Genomic DNA, 16,182 nt, shown 5'->3' with positions numbered 1-16,182 from the left:
TGACTCGCCCCCGTGTCCAATTCCATGGAAACTGGAATGCCGTTTAATTTGACTTTTAACATAATGAGAGGGCTTTTGGTGGTGAAGGTGTGTACCCATACACTTCCTCTTCAGCCTCGGGTTGAGTTGCCTCTCTCACTCGTTCAGCGTGATCCGCGCCGGATCGATCATCCTCTGCCACGTGGTGAGTCACAGCACGTTTGCACAGTCGCTGGAGGGGCCCCATTATCCCACAGCCCTTGCACACGTAGTGCTTGAATCGACATTGATGGGCTCGATGATTCCCCCTGCAGCGCCAACATGGTGCTAATGGATTCACATTCACGCCCCACGGCGGACTCTGAGTTATCCTAGGTCTGGCCTCTGCGGGTGTGTAGGCCCTGCCATGTACAGTTCTGCCTGCTGAAGGTGTTATTTTATGCACAGTACTTGCCGGTGAGTTTTGATGCTGCAACGATATCTGTTTAGTGTTATCGTCGTGGACATGAAAGCCTGGACTATCGTGATGGCCTTGATCAGATCTAGGGATTCGGCAGACAGCAGTTTGTGAAGAATGACCTCGTGGCCGATTCCAAGCACGGAAAAGTCCCGCAACACTTCCCCCAAAAATCCATCAAATACGCACGGTCCCGCAAGGCGTCTTAGGTCGGCGACATAGCTCACCACATCCTGGTCCTCGGAGCGATGGTGTGTATAAAAGCGATACCTGGCCATCAAGATGGTCTCCTTGAGGTATTCCTTAACCAGCGTGTGCAACTCTTCATTTATCTTCTCCATTGGTTTCGTTGGTGCTAGCAGATTTTTGATGAGGCCATATATCGTGGACCCGCAAACGGTGGGGAGAATCACCCTGCGCTTGACAGCGGTTTCTTCCTTTTCCAGCTCGTTGGCCACGAAGTACTGGTCAAGACTCTCAATGAAAGCTTCCCAATCATCACCCTCAACAAATCTCTCAATACCAACGGTAGCCATAACGGTGTGAAAGTTCGTGATCTGTTACTCGTCACCAATTGTTACATTTAGAATAACTCCATAAGACTGTATATCTTCAGCTCAAACTGTTGTGACCTTGGTCTCTTTATTGTAATTCCAGAGTGAGGAGGCAGCCTGGTAGACTGCCTTTTATACCTGCTTGCCCATGGTGCAGGTGACCCTTAGGTCTCCCACAGGTGCGCCCCCTGGTGGCAAGTCTTACACATTGGTAATGTTTCCCTCTGAGGAAGGACAACATTTAAACAGCTGAAAATACTTGTCTTTTATATTTACATACATAATACAACTTGTTGTGGACAAGAAGGAAGTGAGACTCTCGGTTTGTCCCTTGAATTTACTGGTTACCCTCATAGTGCTTTGGGCCTAATTTCTGCCTTCTACTCCCCTGACTTCTGCTAACTAGTTTTTGCTGGTGCTGGACTGCTTTTGTCTTTGCTTTACTGCAGTCACGTGTTGTCTGGCAGGTCTGCCTTCGGGGTTGGAGGACGAGGGGGTGCAGCAGAGAGTAGGAGCAGCTAGACGGATGAGGAGGAGGAGCCTGCACAGGAGGCCTTGCCCACAGAGGGTCTCCAGAGGGGCACTTTGCTTGGGGGCAATGTCTCAGGAACTCACCGAGGAGGCCGTGACTGAGCTAGGTCGCCTGCTGCAGCCATAAGATGAGCCTCGCACCAGGGCATGGACAGCACTGCCTATGCCCAGCAAGGTCACCATGCCCCTTAACCTTTATGCAGCAGGTGATAGCAGCGACCTCTCACAGTTCGCCGAATCAGGGAGGCTCTCTGCAGCAGCAGGAACATTGCCCTTCCCCAGAGGGAAGCAGCATCAGAGAACCTGGGCAGTCACTGCTGCATTTCAACAGCTGAAAATACTTGCCTTTTATATTTAAAAAGCAGCAGTGTTTTTGGACAGCAACAGTGATTCTCCCCTCACACGGTTTTATAGGGAGGGAGAGTAGAGCAAGACACAATGCATTGTGCTGCTGCTGAGGCCCGTGCCGTTTCCAGTCACAGGATGTTAGTGCTCTAAATAGGTACATCCCCAGGTCAGCCAAAGGCACATTCTATCTTGTTTTAATTCATTCCTGGGATGTGGGCGTCGCTGGCAAGGTCGGCATTTATTGCCCATCCCTAATTGCCCCTTGAGAAGGTGGTGAGCCGCCTTGAACCGCTGCAGTCCGTGTGGTGAAGGTGCTCCCACAGTGCTGCTGGGGAGGGAGTTCCAGGATTTTGACCCAGCGACGATGAAGGAACGACGATATATTTCCCAGTTGGGATGGTGTGTGACTGGGAGGGGCTGCAGTACTCTCGGGGTCCGACGTAATGGGATTATCTTACAACCTAACCACGGCAATCCTTGATTTGTCTCATTTCCCTCCTGCTCGTTCCCTTCCCACTGGTGCCTTGCACTGTGGGGCTGGTTCTTTACCTGGTCTGGTGGGTCTTCAGTCACAGGGTCACAGGTCTTTGAACAACAGGTTGCTCCAGGAGCCTTTCAGATCAGAATGTTGCCTGTCCTGGATGGAGATGGTGACAATGAAACATAAGACAAACAAGACACGACGGTCTCTGTGATTTCCCGCCCACCCCAGTATTGCTGGGGGGAGCATGTTGGATGTATGATATTATATATGTTTGATTTAAGTTACTTCCCTCCCTTACACTATTAACCCCCTTTGTAGAATAACCAGGTTTTTTCTGTCATCATATTTGACTAATTTATTATTTTATGCTCAGAACTGGCGTTGAAGGATGAAAGACCATCAGAGACCATAGTTAGTGAAGAGCCCGGACTGTAACACCAATCCCAGCTTCAGCAAGCCCAGGAGCGGAGAGTTGCCCCGAGACTTGCCGCTGGGCTGCACCATGGTCTGCCATTTCAAAATGAGGTTTCACACAAGGATCAAGTCTCTCCTTGCTATCTGCTGTTTCGTACCTTCCATGTTCTTTATCTACAGACTCAGCCTGGTGAAGGAAGGACCTTTGTGTATGAAGAGATCTTGCAGCTGTGAGACCTGTATCACGGACCGAGGCATCTCCCACTGGTTTGACCAGCGATTTAATTCAAGCATTGAGCCACAACTGACCAAAAGTAATGACAAGATTCCCCAAGATGTGCTTCTGTGGTGGCTGGTGAGTTAATGCTCAGGATGGGGGCGGGGGGGGGGGGGGTGGTGAGGAGGTGGCCGGGGGGGAGGGGTGAGGAGGTTGCCGGGGGGGGGCGTGGTGTGAGGAGGTGGCCGGGGGGGAGGGGTGAGGAGGTTGCCGGGGGGGGGGCGTGGTGTGAGGAGGTGGCTGGGGGGGGGGGGGTGAGGAGGTGGCCGGGGGGGGGGGGGGGGGGGTGAGGAGGCGGTGGAGGGGAGAGTGAGGTGGAGGAACTGGGGGATGGGGCGGAGATGGAGGGGGGAGGGACGGTCAGAGAGAGAGGGGTTGATGGTGAGGGGAAATAGACAATCACTACCCACTTCTCAGAAATTGTACATGTAGATGTTAACTGGGGACAGAATTATATTCAATTGTGATGAACCCCATGCTCCAATAGCCTGCTGTTATTCTCTGTCCAGGATTACATCATAGGCAGTCCAGCGAACGAGGATGACTTGCTTCATAGAAACATAGAAAATAGGTGCAGGAGTAGGCCATTCAGCCCTTCGAGCCTGCACCACCATTCAATATGATCATGGCTGATCATGCAACTTCAGTACCCCATTCCTGTTTTCTCTCCCTGATCCCTTTAGCCATAAAGGCCATATCTAACTCCCTTTTGAATATATCCAATGAACTGGCCTCAACAACTTTCTGTGGTAGAGAATTCCACAGGTTCACCACTCTCTGGGTGAAAAAGTTTCTCCTCATCTCGGTCCGATATGGCTTACCCCTTATCCTTAGATTGTGACCACTGGTTCTGGACTTTCCCAACATCGGGAACATTCTTCCTGCATCTAACCTGTCTAAACCCATCAGAATTTTATATGCTTCTACGAGGTCCCCTCTCATTCTTCTAAATTCCAGTGAATATGTCAGTCTTGACATCCCGGGATCAGTCTGGTGAACCTTCGCTGCACTCCCTCAATAGCAAGAATGTCCTTCCTCAGATTAGGAGACCAATTCTGCACACAATACTCAAGGTGTGGTCTCACCAAGACCCTGTACAACTGCAGTAAGACCTCCCCTGCTCCGATACTCAAATCCTCTTGCTATGAAGACCAACATGCCATTGGCTTTCTTCACCGCCTGCTGTACCTGCATGCCTACTTTCAATGACTGATGTACCATGACACCCAGGTCTCGTTGCACCTCTCCTTTTACTAATCTGTCACCATTCAGATAATCTGCCTTCCTGTTTTTGCCACCAAAGTGGATAACCTCACACTTATCCACATTATACTGCATCTGCCATGCATTTGCCCACTCACCTAACCTGTTCAAGTCACCCTGCAGCCTCTTAGCATCCTCCTCACAGCTCACACTGCCACCCAGCTTAGTGTCATCTGCAAACTTGGAGATATTACATTCAATTCCTTTGTCTAAGTCATTAATGTATATTGTAAATAGCTGGGGTCCCAGCACTGAACCTTGTGGTACCCTACTAGTCACTGCCTACCATTCTGAAAAGGACCCATTTATTCCCACTCTTTGCTTCCTATCTGCCAACCAGTTCTCTATCACATTAATACATTACCCCCAATTCCATGTGCCTTAATTTTGCACACTAATCTCTTGTGTGTGACCTTGTCAAAAGCCTTTTGAAAGTCCAGATACACCACATCCACTGGTTCTCCCTTGTCCACTCTACTAGTTACATCCTCAAAAGAATTCTAGAAGATTTGTCAAGCATGATTTCCCTTTCATAAATCCATGTTGACTTGGACCAATCCTGTCACTGCTTTCCAAATGAGCTGCTATTACATCTTTAATAATTAATTCCAGCATTTTCCCCACTACCGATGTCAGGCTAACCAGTCTATAATTCCCTGTTTTCTCTCTCCCTCCTTTTTTAAAAAGTGGGGTTACATTAGCTACCCTCCAATCCATAGGAACTGATCCAGAGTCCATGGAATGTTGGAATATGATCACCAATACATCCACTATTTCTAGGGCCACTTCCTTAAGCACTCTGGGATGCAGACTATCAGGTCCTGGGGATTTATCGGCCTTCAATCCCATCAATTTCCTTAACACCATTTCCTGACTAATAAGGATTTCCCTCAGTTCCTCCTTCTTGCTAGACCCTCGGTCCCCTAGTATTTTCGGGAGGTTATTTGTGTCTGTCTTAGCGAAGACAGAACCAAAGTATTTGTTCAATTGGTCTGCCATTTCCTTATTCCCCATTATAAATTCCCCTGATTCTGACTACAAGGGACCTACATTAGTCTTCACTAATCTTTTTCTCTTCACATATCTATAGAAGCTTTTGCAGTCAGTTTTTATATTCCCTGCAAGCTTACTCTCATACTCTATTTTCCCCCTCCTAATTAAACCCTTTGTCCTCCTCTGCTGAATTCTAAATTTCTCCCACTCCTCAGGTTTGCTGCTTTTTCTGGCCAATTTATATGCCTCTTCCTTTGGATTTAACACTTTCCCTAATTTCTCTTGTTAGCCACGGTTGAACCACCTTCCCCGTTTTATTTTTACACCAGACAGGGATGTAGAATTGTTGTAATTCATCCACATGATCTTTAAATGTCTGCCATTGCCTATCCACCGTCAACCCCTTAAGTATCATTCGCCAGTCTATCCTAGACAATTCACGCCTCATACCATCAAAGTTACTTTTCTTTAAGTTCAGGACCCTAGTCTCTAAATTAACTGTGTCACTCTTCATCTTAATGTAGAATTCCACCATATTATGGTCACTCTTCCCCAAGGGGCCTCGCACAACAAGATTGTTAATTAATCCTCTCTCATTACACAACACCCAGTCTAGGATGGCCTGCTCTCTAGTTGGTTCCTCGACATATTGGTCTAGAAAACCATCCCTCATACTCTCCAGGAAACCCTCCTCCACTGTATTGCTACCAGTTTGGTTAGCCCAATCTATATGTAGATTAAAGTCACCCATGATAACTGTCTTTATTGCACGTGTCCCTAATTTCCTGTTTGATGCCATCCCCAACCTCACTACTACTGTTTGGTGGTCTGTACACAACTCCCGCTAATGTTTTCTGCCCTTTGGTATTCCGCAGCTCTACCCATATAGATTCCAAATCATCCAAGCTAATGTCCCTCCTTACTATTGTGTTAATCTCCTCTTTAACCAGTAACGCTACCCCACCTCCTTTTCCTTTTTGTCTATCCTTCCTGAATATTGAATACCCCTGGATGTTGAGTTCCCAGCCTTGGTCACCCTGGAGCCATGTCTCCGTGATGCCAATTACATCATATCTGTTAACAGCTATCTGTGCAGTTAATTCATCCACCTTATTACGAATGTTCCTCGCATTGAGACTCAGAGCCTTCAGATTTGTTTTTAACACTCTTTGTCCTTTTAGAATTATGTTGTAATGTGGCCCTTTTTGATTTTTGCCCTTGATTTCTCTGCTCTCCACTCTTACTTTTCTCCTTCCTACCTTTTGCTTCTGCCCCCTGTTTACTTCCCTCTGTCTCCCTGCATTGGTTCCCATCCCCCTGCCATATTAGTTTAAACCCTCCCCAACAGCACTAGCAAACATTCCGTCTAGGACATTGGTTCTGGTCCTGCCCAGGTGCAGATCGTCCAGTTTGTATTGGTCCCACCTCCCCCAGAACCAGTTCCAATGTCCCAGGAATTTCAATCCCTCCCCCTTGCACCATTCCTCAAGCCACGTATTCATCTGAACTATCCTGCTCTGACCAGCACCTGGCACTGATAGCAATCCTGTGATTACTACCTTTGAGGTCCTACTTCGACATGGGTTCACAGATGTTTCCATGAAAGACCCAATATTCCAGTCCTGAACTCCAGGGGTGGAAGATGCCTGTCCGTGGATTTTTTTAACGTGTGGTGACCGTTGCACATCAGCCACCACATGGGCTTGACAGAGCTAGGCCTTTATCCAGTGGCAAGGGTTAACCAGGACGACTGGAGACTTGCTCTGCTGCCCGGACCTAGTGCGCACATATCGCAGTGTGGCCAGGCCAGTGCTGCCCGAACCCTCGGCTCTCCTGGGCTCCGGACCCTCGTTTGCCGCACCTACACCACGATCTCTCACCGTTCCTCCGCCACAAAAATGTTTTTCCAGGATTACATGTGAGAATTGATCAACTTTGTGTGATTTAGAAGACCGCTTATTTCCACCGCCGTAAATTCACCTGTCTTCGCCCCTGCCTCAGCTCATCTCCCGCTCTGACCCAGATCCCACCCCCTGACCCACGCTGACCCTGATCCCACCCCCGACCCCCTGACCCCGATCCCACCCCCGAGCCCCTGACCCCGATCCCACCCCCGACCCCCTGACCCTGATCCCACCCCCGACCCTGATCCCACCCCCGACCCCACCCACTGACCCTGATCCTACCCCCTGACCCTGATCCTACCCCCTGACCCCACCCACTGACCCTGATCCTACCCCACCCTGACCCTGATCCTACCCCCTGACCCTGATCCCACCCTCTGACCTGCTTTGACCCTGATCTTACCCTCTGTCCCTGATCCCACCCCTGACCTGCGCTGACCCTGATTCCACCTCTGACCCCCTGACCTGCGCTGACCCTGATCCCACCCCTGACCTGCCCTGACCCTGCCCTCACCCTCTGATCCCCTGACTGGCAGCAGTTGATTGTACAGACACTCACACTTTCTCCTCCTTCCCCCAGAGGTTACAGTCACGGAGACTGAAGCTGAGCCAGGTGGTGAGCAGGCTGTTCGAGGTTGTGCCCAAAACCGCTCCACCACTGGCCACCACTCCCTGCTGGTGCCGCAGGTGTGCCGTTGTTGGCAATTCTGGCAATCTGAAAGGCTCGAATTACGGGAAGCTGATTGATTCGCAGCACTTGGTTATACGGTAAGTTTCAGACTGTGACAGCTGTATGTTAGCTGCCCTGGGCTGGGAGGATGGGGGCAGTAATGCCCCACCCATTGGGGAACGTGTAGCCCTGCACCGCCCTGCATTCCCCCTCGCTGCCCCCCCAGGGAGTGCGACAGGGCTGCCCCGGGCAGGAGCCCCAGTCTGGGACACTAGGGCATTGTGCACCGCGCCACTCTCCCAAAGCTGCCTGCAATTCACCAGCGATCCGTAAAGGGCCTGCAAAAGGTACGTTTCCGTTTTTGTTTTAAATTCTTGTGGGGTCAGCTCTTCCTGACCCAAAAAAATCTTCCAGTCCGATCCTGGCCTTTAATGCTCAGGGTTAAAACCCACTCCACTCAGTCTTCTGTCCCAAGGTTGCGATCTCAATGGATAGGACAAGGAGTATTCATAAGAACATAAGAAATAGGAGCAGGAGTAGGTCACCTGGCCCCTTGAGCATGTTCCGCCATTTAATAAGATCATGGCTGATCCTATCATGGACTCAGCTCACTTCCCTGCCCACTCCCCATAACCCTTTATTCCCTTATCACCCCTATGAGTGGAAATATCCTCTCTGCATCCACCTTATCGAGCCCCCTCATTATCTGATATATTTCGATAAGATCACCTTTCATTCTTCTGAACAATGAGTATAGGCTCAACCTACCCTCATAAATCAACCCCCTCATCTCCGGAATCAGCCTCCAATGCAAGTATATCCTTCCTTAAATACGGAAACCAAAACTGTACGCAGTACTCCAGGTGTGGCCTCACCAATACCCTGTACAGTGGTAGCAGGACTTCTCTGCTTTTATACTCTATCCCCCTTGCAATAAAGGCCAACATTCCATTTGCCTTCCTGATTACTTGCTGTACCTGCAAACTAACCTTTTGTGTTTCATGCACAAGGACCCCCAGGTCCCTCTGTACAGCAGCACTTTGCAATTTTTGTCCATTTAAATTATAATTTGCTTTTTTATTATTTCTGCCAAAGTGGATAACCTCACATTTTCCCACATTATACTCCATCTGCCAAATTTTTGCCCACTCACTTAGCCTGTCTATATCCCTTTGCAGATTTTTTGTGTCCTCCTCACAATTTGCTTTCCTAACCAGCTTTGATTCATCAGCAAACTTGGCTACATTACACTTGGTCCCTTCATCCAAGTCATTAATATAGATTGTAAATAGTTGAGGCCCCAGCACCGATCCCTGCGACACCCCACTAGTCACTGTTTGCCAACCAGAAAATGACCCATTTATCCCAACTCTCTGTTTTCTGTTAGTTAGCCAATCCTCTATCCATGCTAATATATTACCCCCAACCCCGTGAACTTTTATCTTGTGCAGTAACCTTTTATGTGGCACCTTGTCGAATGTCTTCTGGAAATCCAAATACACCACATCCACTGGTTCCCCCTTTACCCACCCTGCTCGTTACATCCTCAAAGAGCTCCAGCAAATTTGTCAAACATGATTTCCATTTCATAAAACCACGCTGACTCTGCTTCAATTAAATATTATAGGTTTCTCTGACCGTCTCGAAAAGGCTCGTGTGTAGAACGTGTGGTGATAATCTGGTGGAGCAAATCCCCCCCCCGGTTACAGAGCACCCCCCCCCCCTGCCTCCCGGTTATAGAGCCCCATCCCCCCCCCCCCTGCCTCCCGGTTATAGAGCCCCATCCCCCCCCCCCCCCCTGCCTCCCGGTTACAGAGCACCCCCCCCCCCTGCCTCCCGGTTATAGAGCCCCATCCCCCCCCCCCCCCTGCCTCCCGGTTATAGAGCCCCATCCCCCCCCCCCCCCTGCCTCCCGGTTACAGAGCACCCCCCCCCCCTGCCTCCCGGTTATAGAGCCCCATCCCCCCCCCCCCCCCCTGCCTCCCGGTTATAGAGCACCCCCCCCCCTGCCTCCCGGTTACAGAGCACCCCCCCCCCTGCCTCCCGGTTATAGAGCCCCATCCCCCTGGTTATAGGGTATCCCCCACGGTTACAGAGTCATCGTTCCTTCCCCACCCCTGGTTACATGATCCCTCCCCCGCCCCCGCCCCGTTAGAGTTGCCCCCCCATCCCCCCAGTTACAGAGTTATCGTGCGCCCCCCGCCCCCCGCCATGGTTACAGAGCCAGGGATCCACAGATATTAAAGGACAAGGATCTGATTATCATCAAGAGAAATGCCATTGAGCTGTTTGTGGTAATTTGCCGTGTCTGTATGCGCCAGCTGCCCAGGCCACACGTTGGGAATGGAGATCTCACCATGTGGAGACTGTACCTTGCACTTTTGACAGGAGATGACTGTTGAGCTCATGTCAGCTTGTGTAAGGCAGTAACACTTCGACTCTCCTACTCAGGATGAACAAAGCAGTGACCAAGGGGTATGAGGCAGACGTGGGCAGCAAAACCACCCATCACTTCATGTACCCAGAGAGTGCCCAGGACCTGCAACCCAATGTTCACCTGGTGCTGGTCCCCTTCAAACCTCGCGACCTGCTGTGGTTCGCCAATGCCTTCTCAGCAGAAAACCACATGTCGTAAGTAAAACGTAATCCGACTAAAACACAGCAACCATGTGTAAGGGGAGCCCTCCAGCCCACTGAACATGTCCACCTACGGTGGGTTGGGTTTGCCCGTAAATGTCAGTGGATATCTGGTTTGGGTGCAGATTAGGGCTGATGGAGATGATTGACTACATTGTGTGACGTGGGAATAGCCAGGTCAGGAGCTGGTGAAGCTGATGGGACAGGCAGATATTGCTTGATTTCCATTTGAGGGCAGGGTAGATGTTGCCGGGCAGTATATGGGTTGGGTCGGATATGTGTCAGGGCTCGTTTTTTAAATGAATTCCAGGAATGTGGGTGTCACTGGCAAGGCCGGTCTTTATTGGTTGCCCAGAGAAGTGAGTGGACCTGCTTCTGTTTGATACAACTCGCTGGGCCAATTCAGAGGGCAGTTAAGACTTAAATCATATTGCTGTGGGGCTGGAGTCACCTATAGACCCAGACCGGGTAAGGGCGGCAGGTTTCTTTCCCTAAAGGACATTCATGAACCAGTTGGGTTTTTACGACAATCTGACAGCTTCAGGTTCACTTTGACTGAAACCAGCTTTTTAAAAACTGAATTCAATTCTGAAACTGTATTTGTGGGATTTAAACACACATTTTCTGGATAGTTAGTCCAGTAACAGAATCACTACACTACCATATCCTGTACTGAATGGCTTTTTCTCATTCAGTTCTTTACCTTCACATGCAAGCTTCACACTTGTGCTGGGGTTAACTTGCAGTTACTATCTCAGTTCTCCGGGATACTTTCTGTTCACACTCAGCCCCAGCCCCACAAACTGCACAGTTTCTCCCCGCCCTCCTCAAACACCTCCTACATGAAACCCAATCCCTTCTCCTCACTATCCCCTCCCAACTCCACTCCACTACCTTGGAGCAATGCTTAACGACATGACTGTTCTCTCTTGTTACATCTCACCCTGCCTCCACTGTCCTCACCAACCATCAGCCCATTTCCAATCCCTCCCTTTTTACTCAATGCCGTGAACTGCATCATTGCCACTCAGCTCCGGCCTGTCCACTCCCATCACTCCCTATTCCAATCCCTCCAAGTGTTCATTACACCCACAACCTGCTCATCGAATCCCCAACTCTCTTAACTGCTGTGCAGTTCCGTTCCCTTGCTTAGGAACATTTTGAACAGGAGGAGGCCATTCAGCCTCTCGAGCCTGTTCCAACAGTCAATCAGCTCCCGGCTGATGTGTGTCTCAACTCCATTTACCCGCTTTGCTCCATATCCCCCGATACGCTTACCCAACAAAAGTCGATCGATCTCCATCTTGAAAGCTCCAATTGACGCCCACCATCCACAGCCTTTTTGGGGAAGAGAGTTCCTAATTTCCACTTTTGTGTGAAGCAGTGCTCCCTGACTTTGCTCCTGTCGAATGTCGAGGTAGTTTTGCAGGCGCTCGATACCTTGGTGTTGATGGTCCACACATCGTCCTTCTCTTCTGGTTCGTCCAGCAGGAGCCTAGTGAAGGAGACCTGTCCAACTTCCCCCACTCACACTTGGGTCTCCTTTCCCTGCTGCTTCTTTATGCATTACGCTGGCAATACACACTGCACCGACACCCCACTTGTGTTATCTCTTCCCTTCCAGGACCTTCATGAGGGTGAGAAAACACATTAAAGCAGATCAAGACAAGGTGAGACAACCTGTTTTTATGTTAATGTATTTTTGACATGTACCATGTCCACATGACCAGGTATGTGAGTTTAGTGTGTGTAGGTGTGAAAATAAAAATATGAATAAGCAAGTGTATGTTATGTACATATGTCCATGTGTGTCTGCGTGTATCTGTGTTTGCATATTTCAGTGCATGTATAATTTCTGTGTGTATTGTGTGTGTGTCTGTGTCTGAAGCCGACAATCTAATCCCTCTAACCAGGAGAATTCCGAGTGTTCAGATTGTGTTCTTGCAGCTAAGGTTTCTGCGAGAGTTCCCTTACATTGTTTAATCCAGGGACAATCTTTTTGCTTCTGTTCCAACAAAAAAAAAGGTTGAACCAAGAAAATCACCATAATATGTTGGATTCTTTATTAAGATGGAGAGTGACACTGTTAATTCAGAGACTAGAGTCCTGAACTTAAGGAAGGGTAACTTCGATGGTATGAGACGTGAATTGGCTAGAATAGACTGGCGAATGATACTTAAAGGGTTGACGGTGGATAGGCAATGGCAAACATTTAAAGATCACATGGATGAACTTCAACAATTGTACATCCCTGTCTGGAGTAAAAATAAGACGGGGAAGGTAGCTCAACCGTGGCTAACAAGGGAAATTAGGGATAGTGTTAAATCCAAGGACGAGACATATAAATTGGCCAGAAAAAGCAGCACACCGGAGGACTGGGGGAATTTTATAATTCAGCAGAGGAGGATAAAGGGTTTAATTAGGAGGGGGAAATAGAGTATGAGAGGAAGCTTGCTGGGAACATAAAAACTGACTGCAAAAGCTTCTATAGATATGTGAAGAGAAAAACATTAGTGAAGACAAACGTAGGTCCCTTGCAGTCAGATTCAGGTGAATTTATAATGGGGAACAAAGAAATGGCACATCAGTTGAACAAATACTTCGGTTCTGTCTTCACGAAGGAAGACACAAATAACTTTCTGGAAATACTAGGGGACCGAGGTTCTAGTGAGAAGGAGGAACTGAAGGAAATCCTTATTAGGCGGGAAATTGTGTTCGGGAAATTGATGGGATTGAAGGCCGATAAATCCCCAGGGCCTGATAGTCTGCACCCCAGAGTACTTAAGGAAGTGGACTTAGAAATAGTGGATGCATTGGTGATCATTTTCCAACAGTCTATCGACTCTGGAGCAGTTCCTTTGGACTGAAGGGTAGCTAATGTAACACCACTTTTTAAGAAAGGAGCGAGAGAGAAAACGGATAATTATAGACCAGTTAGCCTGACATCAGTAGCGGGGAAAATGTTGGAATCAATTATTAAAGATGAAATAGCAGCGCATTTGGAAAGCAGTGACAGGATCGGTCCAAGTCAGCATGGATTTATGAAAGGGAAATCATGCTTGACAAATCTTCTAGCATTTTTTGAGGATGTAACTGGTAGAGTGGACAAGGGAGAACCAGTGGATGTGGTGTGCAAAATTAAAGCACAAGGTATTGGGGGTAATATACTGACGTGGATAGAGAACTGGTTGGCAGACAGGAAGCAGAGAGTCGGGATAAACGGGTCCTTTTCAGAATGGCAGGCAGTGACTAGTGGGGGTGCCGCAGGGCTCAGTGCTGGGACCCCAGCTATTTACAATATACATCAATGATTTAGATGAAGGAATTGAGTGTAATATCTCCAAGTTTGCAGATCACACTAAGCTGGGTGGCAGTGTGAGCTGCGAGGAGGATGCTAAGAGGCTGCAGGGTGACTTGGACAGGTTAGGTGAGTGGGCAAATGCATGGCAGATGCAGTATAATGTGGATAAATGTGAGGTTATCCACTTTGGTGGCAAAAACACGAAGGCAGAATATTATCTGAATGGCGGCAGATTAGGAAAAGGGGAGGTGCAACAAGACCTGGGTGTCATGGTACATCAGTCATTGAAAGTTGGCATACAGGTACAGCAGGCGGTGAAGGCGGCAAATGGTATGTTGGCCTTCATAGCTAGGGGATTTGAGTATAGGAGCAGGGAGGTCTTACTGCAGTTGTACAGGGCCTTGGTGAGGCCTCATCTGGAATATTGTGTTCAGTTTTGGTCTCCTAATCCGAGGAAGGACGTTCTTGCTATTGAGGGAGTGCAGCGAAGGTTCACCAGACTGATTCCCGGGATGGCTGGACTGACATATGAGGAGAGACTGGATCAACTGGGCCTGTATTCACTGGAGTTTAGAAGAATGAAAGGGGATCTCATAGAAACATATAAAATTCTGATGGGACTGGACAGGTTAGATGCAGGAAGAATGTTCCCGATGTTGGGGAAGTCCAGAACCAGGGGACACAGTCTAAGGATAAGGGGTAAGCCATTTAGGACTGAGATGAGGAGAAATGTCTTCACTCAGAGAGTTGTTAACCTGTGGAATTCCCTGCCGCAGAGAGTTGTTGATGCCAGTTCATTAGATATATTCAAGAGGGAGTTAGATATGGCCCTTACAGCTAAAGGGATCAAGGGGTAGGAGAGAAAGCAGGAAAGGGGTACTGAAGTGAAAGATCAGCCATGATCTTATTGAATGGTGGTGCAGGCTCGAAGGGCCGAATGGCCTACTCCTGCACCTACTTTCTATGTTTCTATCCCACCAGGCCTGTCTATAATAGCTCACATCACCATCCCACCATGAATAGGTAAAATCATAGAATCATAGAAATGTACAGCACAGAAGGAGGCATTCGGCCCATCGTGTCTGCCCCGGTCGACCAAGAGCTAATCTCACTTTCCAGCTCTTGGTCGGTGGCCCTGTAGGTTACGGCACTTCAAGTGCACATCTATTTACTGTTTAAATGTGGTGAGGGTTTCTGCCCCTGTCACCCTTTCAGGCAGCGAGTTCTATCGAGTCCCCTCTAAACCTTTTACCAATTACTTTAAATCTACGCCGCCTGGTTATTGATCACCTTGCTCAGGGGAATAGGTCAGTCCTATCCACTCTGTCTAGGCTCCTCATAATCATATACACCACAATAAGGTCTCTCTTCAGCCTCCTATGTTCCATAGAAACAGAGAAAATAGGTGCAGGAGTAGGCCATTCGGCCCTTCGAGCCTGCACCACCATTCAATAAGATCATGGCTGATCATTCCCTCAGTACCCCTTTCCTGCTTTCTCTCCATACGCCTTGATCCCTTTAGCCGTAAGGGCCATATCTAACTCCCTCTTTAATAAATCCAATGAACTGGCATCAACAACTCTTTGCAGTAGAGAATTCCACAGGTTAACAACTCTCTGAGTGAAGACATTTCTCCTCATCTCAGTCCTAAATGGCTTACCCCTTATCCTAAGACTGTGTCCCCTGGTTCTGGACTTCCCCAACATCGGGAACATTCTTCCTGCATCTAACCTGTCCAGTCCCGTCAGAATTTTATACGTTTCTATGAGATCCCCTCTCATCCTTCTAAACTTCAGTGTATAAAGGCCCAGTCGATCCAGTCTCTCCTCGTATGTGTCAGTCTTGCCATCCCGGGAATCAGTCTGGTGAATCTTCGCTGCACTCCCTTAATAGCAAGAACGTCCTTCCTCAGATTAGGAGACCAAAACTGAACACACTATTCCAGGTGAGGTCTCACCAAGGCCCTGTACAACTGCAGTAAGACCTCCCTGCTCCTATACTCCAATCCCCTAGCTATGAAGGCCAACATACCATTTGCCATCTTCACCGCCTGCTGTACCTGCATGCCAACCTTCAATGACTGATGAACCATGACACCCAGGTCTCGTTGCACCTCCCCTTTTCCTAATCTGCCACCATTCAGATAATATTCTGCCTTCGTGTTTTTGCCCCCGAAGTGGATAACCTCACATTTATCCACAGTATACTGCATCTGCCATGCATTTGTCCACTCACCTAACCTGTCCAAGTCCCCCTGCAGCCTCTTAGCGTCCTCCTCACAGCTCACACCACCACCCAGTTCAGTGTCATCTGCAAACTTGGAGATATTACATTCAATTCCTTCATCTAAATTATTAATGTATATTGTAA

The 16,182-nt window shown here is 48.7% G+C and overlaps 1 protein-coding gene across 2 annotated transcripts in view; it reads left to right on the top strand.

Annotated features, from left to right (window-relative positions):
- Positions 1 to 16,182, top strand: part of LOC139242085 (CMP-N-acetylneuraminate-beta-galactosamide-alpha-2,3-sialyltransferase 2-like) — a 70,539-nt gene that overhangs the window by 43,582 nt on the left and 10,775 nt on the right. The window contains exons 3-6 of one of the 2 annotated variants that reach the window (XM_070870230.1): positions 2,948 to 3,122; positions 7,785 to 7,972; positions 10,326 to 10,505; positions 12,136 to 12,181. In XM_070870230.1, the coding sequence (XP_070726331.1) occupies positions 2,948 to 3,122; positions 7,785 to 7,972; positions 10,326 to 10,505; positions 12,136 to 12,181 (589 nt within the window). Of the gene's footprint in view, positions 1 to 2,726; positions 3,123 to 7,784; positions 7,973 to 10,325; positions 10,506 to 12,135; positions 12,182 to 16,182 lie in introns of both variants that reach the window. The other variant, XM_070870231.1, reaches the window with a different exon arrangement.

Source organism: Pristiophorus japonicus, unplaced genomic scaffold (assembly GCF_044704955.1).
Source record: "Pristiophorus japonicus isolate sPriJap1 unplaced genomic scaffold, sPriJap1.hap1 HAP1_SCAFFOLD_1210, whole genome shotgun sequence".
NCBI lineage: Eukaryota > Metazoa > Chordata > Chondrichthyes > Pristiophoridae > Pristiophorus > Pristiophorus japonicus.
Note: the sequence above shows the minus strand (reverse complement) of the source record. Positions and strands in the feature narration are given on the sequence as shown.